Source organism: Denticeps clupeoides, chromosome 15 (genome assembly GCF_900700375.1).
Source record: "Denticeps clupeoides chromosome 15, fDenClu1.1, whole genome shotgun sequence".
Lineage (NCBI taxonomy): Eukaryota > Metazoa > Chordata > Actinopteri > Clupeiformes > Denticipitidae > Denticeps > Denticeps clupeoides.
Genome location: NC_041721.1, coordinates 733,815 through 749,477, shown reverse-complemented (window position 1 = coordinate 749,477; position 15,663 = coordinate 733,815). Strand labels below are relative to the sequence as shown.

The 15,663-nt window shown below is 44.8% G+C and overlaps 1 protein-coding gene across 3 annotated transcripts; it reads right to left on the bottom strand.

Moving 5' to 3' along the window:
* Nucleotides 1-809: 809 nt before the first annotated feature.
* Nucleotides 810-13,341, bottom strand: ldb3b (LIM domain binding 3b). 3 transcript variants are annotated; one of them, XM_028955268.1, is made up of 10 exons: nucleotides 13,281-13,341; nucleotides 12,620-12,799; nucleotides 8,883-9,034; nucleotides 7,060-7,135; nucleotides 5,675-5,697; nucleotides 4,964-5,167; nucleotides 4,434-4,463; nucleotides 2,104-2,270; nucleotides 1,997-2,033; nucleotides 810-1,051 (listed from the first exon to the last, which is right to left on the bottom strand). In XM_028955268.1, the coding sequence occupies exons 2-10, from the start codon at nucleotides 12,713-12,715 to the stop codon at nucleotides 955-957; spliced, it is 882 nt and encodes a 293-aa protein (XP_028811101.1). In that variant the 5' UTR covers nucleotides 12,716-12,799; nucleotides 13,281-13,341; the 3' UTR covers nucleotides 810-954. The 3 variants fall into 3 exon arrangements, with proteins under 3 accessions (XP_028811101.1, XP_028811100.1, XP_028811102.1); XM_028955267.1 differs by lacking the exon at nucleotides 13,281-13,341 and adding an exon at nucleotides 13,102-13,255; XM_028955269.1 differs by lacking the exons at nucleotides 4,434-4,463; nucleotides 13,281-13,341 and adding an exon at nucleotides 13,102-13,256.
* Nucleotides 13,342-15,663: the final 2,322 nt, after the last annotated feature.

The following is a 15,663-nucleotide window of genomic DNA, read 5'->3' as shown; positions in this document are numbered from 1 at the left end:
TAAAGAAAACACATCGAATGAGAAGGTGTCCAAACTTTTGGCCTGTACTGTACATTCTGTAAGGTGTTGATTTTGTGTTGAAATACATTTCAAGCAAAGAGCCAGAAAGTGCATACAAAATTAGGTAAAGGCTTTTTATATTTTAACGTTTAAACAACTTTATAAATAAAATTACAGCAAAAGTATTATTACAATTAATAAAACTAATAGATTCCTTACTTATTGTATCCTGGCATAGTGAATATGTTTGGCCCACATATGTCATGAATTTTTAAATCGCAGGATTATATAGAATATTTAAAGGTGGCTTTGTATAAAAGTTGTATTTTATGAATATAAATGATGAAATGTGTCAACGGCATACATGTTGATCCATATGCCCTTGGTTGAGGCTGCTGTTGCCACGGCAGCTTTTTGCATCGTTTTGTCTAAATGTTCTGTTTTCTGCCACAGTGCGTTCAACACAACTACACGGTGTTCTTTTTTTTACGATATGAAGTAAACTAGAACAACTGCGGGTTTTGGTTAAAATAAAGTTTTTATTCATATATCATATTTTGCATCAGTGACATACATCTGTTTCGAAGGTCTGGGTGCATGCATGCATGCATGTGTGTGTTGGATGTGTGACACATATTATTAATACACTGGGACAACCTCCTTAGAACTTTGTCTTTGTACATCGGCTCACAATTTAACGGGAGGAAGAACAATTAAAGGAAAGTAAAAGGAGGGAGGAAAAATAAACGCTAAGAAAGCCAAAGATCCGAGCAACAGCACTTAGTGGCAGAGGACACATGGACACAACAGAAAGCACACGGGGGGCTTTATTGTGTTGTCTGGGCTAGTCTACCACACGAATTCACACTCCTGCCGAGAGACGTCCGTCCGCTTTCCTGCCGAGCCGCCGGCGTGGCGCCGCTCGTCCCGAGCCTCCGGGGGCCGCCGGTCATCTCACCCCTGGATGTTGAGGATCTGTGCGGACAGGCCGTGGTGCCAGTTCTTCAGCTTGGCAAACCGCGGGCCTTTTACCTCCGACTCGAACCTCTCCCTGTGGCGGAAACCAGAGGGCCATTTCACCGACAGTAATGATTACACAGCTCCTTTCAGCACGTGGTTACACCAAATCAGTAGAAATACTTAAATCAATAGTAAGCAAAGTGTAATGTGACCAGGTAACTGAGCGGTTGCTCTTTTACATCACTTGGGGGCACTGGTGGGTAAGGAAGTGCACCCGTGATCGGAAGGTCGTGGGTTCAAATCCCAAACCGCCAAATCCCGTACATTGATGGAAGTACCGTCACCACACGCTGCTCCCCGGGCGCCTGTCATGGCTGCCCCTACAGGTCACTGTTAACTACCAGACCACAGCTGTCCAACTCGCAGCCCTCAAGGTCATGTAATATAGATCAATTATTCTGGTCTGGCGAATTGAAGCGCCAGTGCTTTAGTTGCCCTGGTGAATGAGACCTTTACACAGCAGCTCAGTCAGATCCACCGCGAATATGTATAGGGCTATTTTTTTACATCGAAGGCATATTCTAAGTCACCAAAGCACTATGTGGTGGCCTAGCGGTTAAGGAAGCGGCCCCGTAATCAGAAGGTTGCCGGTTCGAATCCCGATCCGCCAAGGTGCCACTGAGCAAAGCACCGTCCCCACACACTGCTCCCCGGGCGCCTGTCATGGTGCCCACTGCTCACTCAGGGTGATGGTTAAATGCAGAGGACACGTTTCACTGGGTGCACCGTGTGCTGTATCACATGTGACAATCACTTCACTTTATTTACTTTATTTATGTGTAGTGCGCTCAGTTTGTCAGCGAAGTTTATTGTGTAATATTTTGGTAACCCAGCCACTGGGGACGCAAGTGACCGTGTATTTCTTGGTGCCAGTCCCAAGCCTGAGTAAACGGAGGGTTGTGCTGATCCGCTGTGTGGACGACTGGGACGAGGCTTGTGTGGTGTTATGGGAATAAGATGCTGTAGTTGTTATTACCTCGATTTCCTCAGAGCCTCCTCGTCTGGGTCTTGCACTACAATGGGAGGGTCAACTGGTTGGTGCACTAGAGCAGGTTGAGGGAGTGGAGAGGCCAGTCTACTCACAGTACTCGGTGCCTGTGATGTGGGCGAGGACACGGAAGGACTTGGACTGCAGGTTGGCGGCGCGGCGTGCCCATTCTGACAGCTCGAGCTCCTTGTCCTCCGTCTTCAACACTGCCTGGTACACGGGGGACGCGCTGTCCACCAGAGGGTCTTTAACTGGGAGAGAGCTGAGAGAGGGACAAACAGAAATTTTCCACACATACAGTACAGGCCAAAAGTTTGGACACTGTCTCATTCAACGTGTTTTCTTTATTTTCATGACCATTTACGTTGGTAGATTCTCACTGAACGCATCAAAACTATGAATGAACACATGTGGAGTTCTGTACTTAACAAAAAGTGGAGACCTGACCTCCACAGTCACCGGACCTGAACCCAATCCAGATGGTTTGGGGTGAGCTGGACCAACAAGTGCTAAACACCTCTGGGAACTCCTTCAAGACTGTTGGAGAAGCATTTCAGGTGACGACCTCTTGAAGCTCATCGAGAGAATGCCAAGAGTGTGCAAAGCAGTAACCAGAGCAAAGAAACTAGAATATAAAACATGTTTTCACTTATTTCACCTTTTTTTTTGTTAAGTACAGAACTCCACATGTGTTCATTCATAGTTTTGATGCCTTCAGTGAGAATCTACCAATGAAAATAAAGAAAACACATCGAATGAGAAGGTGTCTCCAAACTTTTGGCCTTTACTGTACCTGGCATAGGCTGCAGTTTCATAATGAATATGTGTATGTTCTATGTATGGTCGATGGTAAAAATCAAGTGACCTGATCATATGCATGGAAGAAAAAAAAACAAATCACAGTGTTGCTATATACTGAATGTATTGTGATATGTATTGATGTTTCCTTTCTTTCTTTCTTACTTCCTTTCGTTGGACATTGGCCGACAACTATGTGTACAATTGTGTATATATTAAAAACAAAGTTGTCCTTGAAGAAACAATTCCTTTAGACACCAAACCATTTACAGTCTAAAAAATTATATTTGACTTCACTGATAAAACAGACGACTCTGGAAGAAAAACCAAGAGAGCTCGACAAAAAGTGGCAGCCATTCCATGTCAGGACTTAACCCTCCGTTTTGATTCTTTTTTCATCCTTTATTATTATTATTTTAAATGTATTTTATATACAAACATGTAAAATAATCCTAATAATAATAAAGGATGAAAAAAGGATCAAATCTATATGTAATAAATGTGAGCATAATGTAAGGAATCCCCCAGGGCCGATACAAAAAGGATGCAAGTGCACGACTAACAAATAAGATTTATAAACAAAATTTATTTCTTATATAGCCCATAATCACATACAGTGTGTCTCAAAAATACACAGACGTAAACACACTGTGTCACGACTGGGTGCAGCTGGGTGTATTACATTTACAACATTTACCCTTATCCAGAGCGACTTATAATCAGTAGTGACAGGGACAGTCCCCCCTGGAGACACTCAGGGTTAAGCGTCTTGCTCAGGGACACAATGGTAGTAAGTGGGATTTGAACCTGGGTCTTCTGGTTTATGAGGCTATTACCAGGTATGAACCTGGCAATCAAGTTAGTTTTTGTTCTCCTCATTGTTTCACCAGTTTTGGCCCTTGTGCCGTTTTTCCTTTATTGTGTAATAAATCCCATTTTCAAGATGTCCCGTTTCTGCACTTCTCCCCCCATCAGCCCGTGGATGTGACACACTGGTACAAAACAGTGGTACAACCTCAATGACAGGACATGGACATGACACATCAGGATACATTTATACACACAAACAAAGGCGCACACAATCAGGTAATCAGGGCGACATCAGACAAACACAAAACTGGTCTGGAACCTGTACGCTGAGCATCCAACAAAGCCAGGTTTATGCCACATGAAGTTCTTTAGTTACTTTACTTGTTTAATTATTTTTTTTACTAATTTCTTTCTAGAAATATGTAATAATTTGTGTTTTTCTACGTTGTCTTCAAAAACCTGTGTAGAGAAAATGATTTCATCTCCCACACCAATGCTGCTTGCTGAACTCCACATGCACTACCTGCCAGCAGTTAGTGCCACTCTGTTGACCCTCGCCACGGCCCTTCCGCTCTCTCCCGGCAGCTCTGCTGCTGCTGCGGGTCTCTGCAAGCGGCTCTAAAGCCAAGCTGGCCAGGCCAGGCTACATGGGGTCATTTGCATGCAACCAACCTGTGTAAAGATATGTAGATGTTTGAAATGGAACTGGATAATAAGGCTGGGGTCCGAGATGAATGTGAGATTTGGCCGAATAATTATTTTTTGGTTGGTTGGTTGGTTGGTTTGTTTATTGATTGCATGTTTGAGTGGTACTTACGCTAAGGGGGATCCTGCTGCTTCCTCCCCACTGAAAGTCACATCAGCCAGGGTGGGTGGGGGACCAAGTCACACGAAGGGTGGGGGCAAGCACCAGGTTGGGCAGATAGAGGACGAATGTGATGTGATGTAATGTGGTTGGTTTTGTTCATATGATTGGGTTGGGTTGAGAGTAAAGGAATCGAGAGGGAAGGAAAAAGAGAGGAGGTGAGGTTGATACAGAGAACTTCTTCTAAAGCAAGTCTACCAAAGCCAGCATAAAAGCACATCACTTAAAGGAACACAGTGCAGGTATTTTAAGGTTTATACAAGCTTAAATTATTATCAAGTTGTCTGTGGTTAATAATGTTTAAATTCAGGGGAATAAAAGCCTACTGTGGGATGTAGACGCCACTATCCTGCACAGTGCCCCTTTAACACTATGTACTATTACATATCCTCACTAGGAATACTGAATGGAAAAAGAAACAATACGTTGACAGCAATGACCGAAACATGCTTGGCCTGAGCAGGTCATGGAGGGGAACCTACCTCATGCCCTCGCTGCCCCTGGCCTGGGCCTGGCCTGCGATGGCGTCCATGATGGCGTCCTGTGAGTACATGCTGATGGGTGTGTTATACTGGGCGTGGATGATGGTGGCCTTGCCCCCGGGGCCCTTTACCTCGATGGGCTTGTGAGTGGACAGGGCGGAGTCCTTCAGCACACTGGGGTTAAAGCTGGGGATGTACTCTTGGCTGGTGGGGTAGAAAGGAACTTGGTAAGTTATTTTTTTCCCACCAAAAGTCGCTCTAGACAAAGAAAATGTTAATAAAATAATATAAGATGATCCTTTATTAGTCCCAAGGCCTATAAATTGGGGCAGTGGTGGCCTAGCGGTTAAGAAAGCGGCCCTGTAATCAAAAGGTTGCCGGTTCGAATATCGGTCCGCCAAGGTGCCACTGAGGTCCCCTTGATGGTGCCCACTGCTCACTAAGGGTGATGGTTAAATGCAGAGGACACATTTAACTGTGTGCACCGTGTGCTGTGCTGCAGTGTTTCACAATGACAATCACTTCACTTCACAAGTGTTGCCAGATAAGTAGAACTAATGCCAAAGTGCCTGATGGGGGTGCTGTTGATCAAAACAGTAGCAGTGGGACAGACAAATCTGGTGCTGCCGATTTTAACTTGTCAGCACAACCGTGCACAGTATGACATTACACAGCATAACATGACGTAAGACAGTAGACACAGGTACTGACTTGGCTGCTGTGTTGGCGATGACCTATAAATAGAGAGAGAAGAAGAGAGAGATTAAATACAGAATTAAATTACAGACGTTTTGTGCAATTAACGCGAAGGTTCGCTTAGTTTCTATTATTTTCCGGTTCTAATTGTCGGTTTGATGTTGAATGAGAGAATCTTGGTGACACTGGACGCTAGTTTTATTTTCTCCATATGTCCTCGCCAGTGGCACCTGACCAGATGATATTTTGTTCTCGCTGGTGCGGTTATAATTGGAATCTCATCAGAGTGACATTACCTGGCCCCAGTTGGCCATGATGGACAGGGACAGAGTGAGCGACGCTAAATCCATCTGTCAGAACACATGGAGAGCCGAGGGGACGGGAGCAGAACAGAATCTGGAGATGTTTCATGGTCTTTCACAGACTCTCCTCACTTTGTTGAAAGGCTGGAACTGAACAGACCTTCGTCCAATGGACAACGTGCATGGCGATGCTATGAATAGAGACCTGAACTGTGACTGTTGACCTGAACCAACCTGATCTGATGGCGAAGTACTGAGAACACGGGACAAGAATTCTGGCCCGGCAGCTGCAAATAAGGGCTGGAATAAATGACAGCGTCTCTTGGAGGGGTGTAAGCCGACGCCCTGACATTCCTGCCTCGCAATGCGACTCACCTCTGAGCCAAAGGTGGACCTGACACCCCTAATTCATCTGGTGCCCCCCTGACACTCGCTCAGCTCGGGCAAAGATGAAGTTGAACTCAATTCATGTATAAATATTTGATGGATGGACGGGAGCAGCAGCAGGTTGGACTGAGGTTTATTTCTTTAAATGCTTCTGTGTGGTAAATTACATGCATTTTATTTGGTCCGAGTCCATGGCTACTATTTGTTAAATGGCACTATGCGATGGGCGGGGTCAAAGGCCTCCTTGGAATTACATAAATAAGCAGATAAACCAAGGATGAACCATGATCTCTGATGATGTTAGAGATTGCTGAGGTGTGTGGGTGGTCCCGCATCTTCGACTTTCAGCCTCAGACTCAGCGTATACTTGTTTTGGGGTAAATGCAATGTTGAGAGGGTGTTCAGGGTCAATGCAATTACAGCGATTCTCACTCAGCACTGCAAAATATTGTCCATAATTTATGCCAATTATTAGCCACAGCAGCTGTTAGATAAATGCCCGTTCCAGCCAATAATATTCCATTCAACCATTGACTTTTCCAGCCACTGTCCCTACCCCTATCGACCACCAGTACGGCGGAGCCTCCAGACACTGTTCTGGAGCATTGGAGAAGCTATGGATTTGACAGCCAACCTTCACCTTCTGTCTTAATTTGACAAAATGAAAATGAACTCTGGACCTGCGTGTGGTGTATGCGCATGTGGACTTACCTTCTGGTGTGGGATTACAGGCATGGGAGAGTCCATCCTTGGGGTGGCAGTGGGCACTGGGGCTGGACGTCTTGACCTGCGGGACATTAGACTCACTGTGATGATGAGCATGTTGACCTGCCACTTCCTTCTCTGTCCTTAATCCGCTAAATAGGAGATGTTTATTAGGAGGTGCTGCATAAAATCCAAAATAAATCATACTTGCTGTAATGCATCGTTCTTTATCACTCAAAATGGTTCTATTGATCTGCAACAACTGCACAACATTACAGCCTCTTGTTTATTACTGCAGATCCATGTTCCATTCACATTAACAACCCCAAGGCAGCTACGTGCGGCAACTTTTTAAAAAAATGGGCTATTGAAATTTCCAGTTCAGGGTCGCAGAGCGCACGTCAATGACAATACCAGCTACGACTTTCAAAGCTGCGTCCTAGAAGATGATTGTGTATTGATCCCGTTCTGTCCCTCCGCTATTCGCTTTGTTCCGTTCTTTGACCTTGTGCTCACTTCTGCCTTTTCCCTACCAGGCCACCGTTGCTGCATTCCCAGGAAAATAGATTATTCTGTTTTTGCCTTCTTTTACAGTCTTACAGCAGAAAAGAATCGCTGCCGAGCTCGCTGTGGTGCCTTCTTGTGCAACGCCCCGCAATTACTGTTCACAGCTGTGATTACCCACTTCTTTTTTACCAAACATTTTATTTACTATATTCCGATAAACCGCGTCGCTGAGCGACTAGTTTCACCGCAGAAAACCGACCAGGTGCTAAGACTGAAACATGCTGAAATTTGTTCTGATCTGGAAATCTACTGAATGTCATTTTTAAAAATATAATGAATAGGGTGAGTTTGGTGTGTGAATAGGGTTCTGCTGAGGGTGGGTTTTTGGTACGTCTGCAGGGTGAAGGGGAGATTTGTACATGATGCTGTTGGTGATGGTGGATGGTGAACCCTCTTCAGGTTGATACCTTGGACGGGGGGACCCAAGTGCAGTTAACGGGGAAAGGATAGGAACACTCACACGGGGGACAACGTACACACGACTACACCCGACTGCAACCAGACCTGCTAGCATGGACTGCACACACACACACACACACACACACACACACACACACACTCCTTCACGCTCACACCACACAAAGTTAGAGCGACAGACATGGAGACCGGACCCGGAACGCCGGTGCAGGTATACCTTTAGAGGATGGAAAACAGGCGTAGGAGATCGGGAAGGGGCTGGGCGTGGAGGGTGGGTTAGGAACACATGGGAATATTTTTAAGTGTTTTTGTCTTCAGGAAGGACACCATGGTGGGCTGCCAGCTCGTGTTACTGCAGTTCATTTTAATAAAAGCAATAAAACAAGCCGCCAACTTTACATTGGTTATTGTGCTGAGAAAGAATTCTGGATGAATTCTTATTAAATGCTACCAAATGCACATAATTTTCTATTATTTTAATTTTATTTTGTAATTTGGAGTTGAAGAGCAATAAACACGTATTGGAATGTTAGGAAATGTATGTTTTTTTGCATTCTGATATGATATCAAAATGCATAAATTGCTCTTACAGTCAGTTAATGTGGAAATAATCCAGAATCAGATCAAATCGATTTGTTAGATTAGTTGATGTGGCATAAAAGTAATAGCTAAATGAATCATTAAAAAAAAAATTGCCCAGCCCTAGTTGATATCTGTGCATGGTGAGGGTGAGTTTGGTATAAATAGAGGGTTCTTGTCAGTGTGAGTTCGATACATTTGCGTGATAAGGATGATATTGACGAGGGTGAGTTTGATTCAGGGTTGATGCATTTGTAGCTCCATACCTCTGCATGGTGAGAGCAAGTTTGTGGATGGCCAACTTGATCTTGTTCTGGGCCTCCAGGTGGGTCATTCCCTCTGTGCTGACCCCATCGATGGCTGTGATGATATCACCCTGATTCAGGTTCCCCTGTGCTGCCTTGCTGCCAGGGGTGATCTGTGGACACACAGACGTCCCAACCAACCCTACTGTTATCACCCCAAAATGAAACAAGGTTCCTTTGCTCTTTAGAATTTGCTGTGTGATGTTCGATTACCCAATTAAATGTTAGGAAGGCAAACAGAGCCAAAATTTCTAAAATGTTCTTTCAATTAATTTGTGAGCACATATTACAAGTTTATGCTAAAAGCCAATTAACATCTTTGAAATGAAACCTGCAAGGAGCCGGTTAGACTTACAGGCAGCTCGTTAAAACGATAAAAATAAAGGGTGACGACGACGCCCCCCTCAGCATGACCCCGCGCTGCTAGACTCCGCCCCCTCCCCACCTGCTCCTGCTCCTCACCAGTGATGCGATTGGATGCACCCGCGAGGAGGAAAGCTTAGCGAAGGCTGGTGAAATGCGGCCACTTCCACTTACAAACGACCTTTTCACTGAAAAATAAATGACATCTTGGACTACACAATTGCACAGAAACGTTCATTTTCTACACGACGAAGCCCAATATTGTGTGTAGAAAGAGTGACTCGCTGACAGTGTCTAGCATCACCAGTACAGCAGGGGACCGTATTTAGTTCAGAAGAAGGGTACGGTATGTGCAGATACACCTCATGTACAGTCTGCTTAAGAATCTGAATTCTGATTTTGCTGTCATCAGAGGTTCTGGGTTTCTCAGTGACTAGAAGAATGATGAGATCTTTCTGACTGAAAGCAAGTTTGCTGTGGTTCCGCAGATTCAGGTTTTAATGTGTCTCTACATGATTTGAACTTTAACCTCTTGACATCTGGGCCGATCTCCATATTTCATGTTGTCACCGTGGTAAATGCGTTACTGTATAGTTGCTAAACGCTGTAAGAGGTCCGTTCTTGGCTTTAAGGGGTTAATCGACAGGACGTGCTTGAAAAAAAATGAAATTCATCCACATGTACAGACGTTCGGCTCTGCTTGCCAATTATCTTTGCCGAGCGGAGGAACAAATCCGAATGCGCTGTGGACAGGGACCTCGTCCCTAATCACCAAGGAAAAGGCCGTTTCAGATACCAGAGCAATTCATTCTTCAAAGAGGGACAACGTGCACTGAACAAGATGTTTAGGGTAGGACGTGCCGAGGTCGATAGATATTTTCTTCATGAATGCGACCCATTTCACACATCAGGGTTCCTCAGTCCAGCTCCAGGAGAACCAACCAGCCAGAAAGCTTTCGCTCACCCTGCCACCTCAGGCTAATCAAGGTCAAGTTGGACCTTAGACCTTCATGGCCATTAAATAGATGTCCTATAAATTGCTTTTCAAAAAATATGGACAAACACACACACGCACATACACACACGACAGCTCTGTAGAGCATCAGGCCTTGACCCCGACTGACCCTGATTCACATGACCCCTACAAATCAGCACTCCACTCAGGCACTTTAACCTGAGTGGAGACCCGGTTCACCTCTGAATGCCGCCATGCAGAGTAAAATGTGGAACGTGCATCTGTTCACCTCAGACGGTTCCTTATGGTGCCACGTCCACAATGAGTTTAGACCACATGCACTACGTACTGTATGATGTAGCAAACATTCATGAACTGATCATTTATGCTGTCATGATAACAACATGTGAAGAACTGTATGTGAGGTGAGGGACATACAGTACAGGACAAAAGTTTGGTAAATGTCAAAAATGTAAATGTAATGCATGGCAAAAGTACAGGCCAAAAGTCTGGACACCTTCTCATTCAGTGTGTTTTCTTTATTTTCATGACCATTTACGTTGGTAGATTCTCACTAAAGGCATCAAAACTATGAAGCTGGACCAACAAGTGCTAAACACCTCTGGGAACTCCTTCAAGACTGTTGGAGAACCATTTCAGGTGACGACCTCTTGATGCCAAGAGTGTGCAAAGCAGGAATCAGAGCAAAGAAACTAGAATATAAAACATGTTTTCACTTATTTCACCTTTTTTTGTTAAGTACAGAACTCCACATGTGTTCATTCATAGTTTTGATGCCTTCAGTGAGAATCTACCAAACGTAAATGGTCATGAAGATAAAGAAAACATGTTGAATGAAAAGGTGTCCAGACTTTTGGCCTGAACTGTACTTTTGCCATGCATTACATTTACATTTTTGACATTTATCCAGTCAGTAGTGACAGGGACAGGGACAGTCTCCCTGGAGACACTCAGAGACACGATGGTAGTAAGTGGGGTTTGAACCTGGGACTTTGTCCTCTTCTGTATCCTAGTTGAGTGTAAAACCCACTAGGCCACTGCGAGCCATTTTGGTGCATTTTTGCATCGATGGCCAAAAACGTCAGACGTCACACATCACGCTCCCTCTGCCAAACAGGGAGTTCCAGTTTCATCACCAGATGCTCCAGGCTCCTTTTTCAAGGCCATGGATGTATAATGCAAGCATCCATACGTCAGGGACTGATCTGATTATTACTAGAGTTGTGTAATATGAAGTTTGGGTTTATATTGCCAGTCGGGTCTTTGGGTCACATGACCGAGCTGTTCCTCGTGGGCTAATAAACTCTGACTTTCAGCACAGTGGATTTTCTACAGGAACACAGTTAGCTTAAGCCCTGGAGGACAAGGAGGAGGACTTGTTTTTCTCAAATGACATTTTCCAAAGGTTGCTGTTCACACGTAAATCCATTTGTCAATAATAAACAGTGGGAAATCTGTCATAACGGAATTTAATACAGACTTTATTAAACATATAGCATACGTCATTTCTTTACAGCTCAGGATACTTGACATTTCACCAGATCCTGAGCGGAGGGAGACTCGGTTGGGTCTGAATCAGATTATATTCCATCGTCTTGGTGTCTGCTCTAATTTAATGCAGGGACATTACTGTTTTAATAGATTCAACACTTATCTTTGATCAGAGCCTCGCCTAATATGGAGGCCTGGCGTCCCTGCTGATGCCGCTATATTGCAGATATCGTAATGATTCGACTTGCAGCAATAACCAAATTACGGATTTTCATATTCTCATCTGGAAGAGTTATAAATCACCAAGAATGAGGACATTGTGGGAGTCCAGTCCCATTTATAGACCCTGACGTAACCCCCTCTGTTGTGTTCCTCCTCAAACGATGCCAGTGTTTCTCTTTCCAGAAGGGTTCCCTCACTGCCACATGCGAGAACACGTTCTACATAGAACATTATGCATGTCCAGCAATGGCCTCTGTGTATTTAGAGGTTGAAATGAAATAAAAACTCCCAAGTATTGTTGAGTTGCCATGTTGTGCTCCAGAGCAGCAGCTTCAGCGAAATATCATGAAGTGGACGGTTCCTGCAAACCACATCAGATCCTCAGGGGTTGCAGCGCTGCCCCCTTCCCAGGATCAGTTTTACTCGAATGCTATTCTTAGGCACTGTGAACATATCACCACACACTTTCATCCGTTAAATATTCACTTTCCAAAAAATGCCTCTCCAACCACTGAAACCCTGGGAGAAGTATGACTGAAGCAGAGTGGATTCTCTCCAAAGTCACTCAGAATCCCTGATTCTGAAGACCGGTGAGAAGTGTCCGGTCAGCGAGGGCCATGTTGGAAGCTACTAGGCGGGCTCTTACCCTGGAGACGGTGAGGGGCATGTTGAAGTCTTTGCCACCCTGCAGCCTGAAGCCCCAGGGTGCTGGACCGCTCAGGGTGATGGTGTAATTGCTCATTTCGGCGAGAAAGTCTGATCTGTGCGCAGGTGACGAGCTTCTTCTCTCCCTGCCGGCGTGGGGTAAAGACCCAGGGAGGAGTCTCTGCACCCAACAATAAGAGGAGTGTGAGTAAAGTAACAAAAAAAATCACAGCTGGGACAAATAAGCACAGTCAAACAAGCGCGGAGATGGAATAAAGAAACATGCATCGAACAAAACGTGCAATGTGCAAAAAATCAGCAACCGAAAGAATAAAATGTAAAAATCCAGCACAACAAATAAAATTGAAAGAGAAAACTACAACCTGGCAACAAAAACAAGCAAAAATGTTAAACCGGCCAGTGACGGAAATGCGAACAAAACAGCGGAATAGGAGCGAATAAGCCAAAACCAGAGTAACATACAGGTAAGAGTTAATCTATTCTGTTCCCTCCTCTGGAAAACCCTTCAAGCAAATGAGACTTTAGATCTTAGAGCAAACAGCCCAAGCCCCGCCCTCAATTTAGCCAAAGCCACCAAAAGCCCGCTGAATATTTAAACCGAAAAGCAGCAGAAGCAAAGCAGAAGGACGTGGAGGTCTTGCCTGCTAGGACGGCCTGGACAGACAACCTAAGAATAGCCTCCCGCAGCCGATCGCAATGGCACTCCGGCCCTGGGACCCTTTTATGGCATGTAAGGGGACACCCGGGACACCAGGGCCACCATGATTCACGTGGGAGAATATAGACACTTCTTAGGCTGACACATTTTTCAAAATGTCCCCAAACGGGCCCCGAAAAGAGTCTCATAACGGAGGACCCGAGGAACGAATGGACAAATCCTGTAAGTTTAGATATTCAGCCTGCAGTCGTGGTCGGGGCTAAGCCGCACTTAACCTGCGGCACACCGAGCTGACATCATCTTTCATGTCTGCGTGTTACATAATACCTGGACGTTTATAGCCACCGCAGCTCACCACTGCCCTCTATGTAGTACACACGTGCATGATGGGTAATATTTCACACATAACAACCATGTTACAAATATATTATAAATGTGTAACTGTGGGTTTTTGTTATAAAAACCAAACAATATCCTCAAATTTAACCTCAGTGTCACATGATCACTTTTCATAGTTCAAAATACCACCACTTCTGGTCTTCCAGAACCGACTTGGTTTTGGATCTAAATGTTGAATAGCGATCAACAAAGTAATAAGAAGTGAACCAGTTGGCTGTTAACCTGATAACTCTCCATGGAAGTGAGCAGCAGAAGGGCCATGCAGGGACGTTGCGGTGACTGTGTGGTGGCCTGTCCTGGGGAACTTTGGCCAGTGTGCAGTTCCCTCAACTCCCATTAGAAGGTGGCCTTGCACATGTGCTGTACAGGCTTTCTATGTGCTGTATAGACAAAACATCAAAGTACGCAAACTTCCAGAGAAAGCGTGGTTTTATGGTGACAATAGGGGAGTTTGGAGATGACCATTGCCTGGACGAGGAGCTGCGTAGCCTGTTGTGAAAGGAAAGGCGAATCTTGCGAATGTTGTAGAGAGTGAACCTGGAGTGAATCTGGAGATCGCAGCAACGTGATGGTTCAGACTCAGTTTGTCGTTGATCCAAACTCCAAGGCTTTTTGCAGATGCCGTGGGTGTTAACAGTAGCAAGCCAATTTGAACTGAGAGGTTTTGCTGAGGGGAATTGTTGCCCGGAAAGATCAGAATCTCAGTTTTGGATAGGTTGAGTTGGAGGTGTCGCTCAGACATCCATGCCGATATGTCTGAGAGACAGGCTGAAATTTTTGTCGCAATAGTGGCATCTCTTGTAGGAAAGACAAATAAAAAAAAAATAAAAATAAATTAGAGCTGGGTGTCATCAGCGTAAGAGTGATAAGAGAAGCCATGTGATTGGATGATGTGAGCAAGTGAGTGAGTGTATATTGAGAATAGAAGGGGGCCAAGGACAGAGCCTTGTGGAACCCCTGTGGTTACCCTAGAGAGGACAGATGTCTCACCTCCCCATGATACCTTGAAAGACCTGTCTTGAAGATAAGAGGTGAACCAATTTAGTATAGTTCCTGTAATTCCTAAATCTGAGAGTGTGGTGAGAAGAATATATTTTATGTAAATCCATATTGTAGCCGCCAAATGTTGCAAGGTTAATGGTTGTAATATCCTAGGTGGAACACAGGGTGGCGCATGCAGGTATTCAGGTATAAAGGTAGCACAAACTGTTGTTGGTAGGTGTTTGACCCGGAAGGGCAAAGGGTTTTTTGACCGCTTGCACGAATGCTACGCCAGCTCTTACTGGACTGTTTGCTGTACCTCCAACTCCAACTGCTAACTGGTGATATCTGCAAAGTGCTTTGGAATAAATGGACATTTTTGTATTAGACATCGAGGTTCATTTATTTGTGTAGCATATAACGGAACCAACAGAGTATAGCATCGTTACATCAAGCGCGTCAGCCAGGCCACGTCCCGTGTCAGGCACCTCAGTAGTTCGGTAAAACACCAAACTCCTTTAATACATATGAATTTAAGGGCTGCCAGCAAGCCCAGGTGAGCTTCTACCAAAGGCGCCAAAGCAAGATGATTTATTCAGATTAGAATTCCATCTAGTACCAAGTGCTCAGGTTAAATTGCTTATACCCACATACATTCGAACCTCGGCGAGTAGCTGGACCTGGTGAGCTGAGGTACTGATTTCATGTGTGTTTCAGTGTAAAGATCGATGCATTCTGACAACAGGGCCAAGGTTACGTAACAGCGTGGTATAATGACCCAGTTGCTGATAAAGGCTTTGCCTTAATGAAGTCAGCATCCGCTGTGAAATGGGCTGGAAACATCACGGCGAGAGGACACCCTCATCATTAACAGGCTTCCACGTTATCTGGACTGAAAATGAAAACGTTCAGTTATGAGCCCCATTCGCAGTGTGTTTAAAGAAAACAGCAGAGGACTCAAAACCGAGCTCAGGGGTACAAAATTT

Bases quoted from the DNA above. Each gene is read 5' to 3' on its own strand.
- ldb3b (XM_028955268.1), bottom strand. From the start codon at position 12,715: ATGAGCAATTACACCATCACCCTGAGCGGTCCAGCACCCTGGGGCTTC. The intron at 2,271-4,433 runs GTAAGTACCACT...TCCCTCTCTCAG, and splicing joins GCAGCAGGATCCCCCTTAGC to CTCTCTCCCAGTTAAAGACC. The intron at 2,034-2,103 runs GTGAGTAGACTG...CTCCCATTGTAG, and splicing joins CATCACAGGCACCGAGTACT to TGCAAGACCCAGACGAGGAG.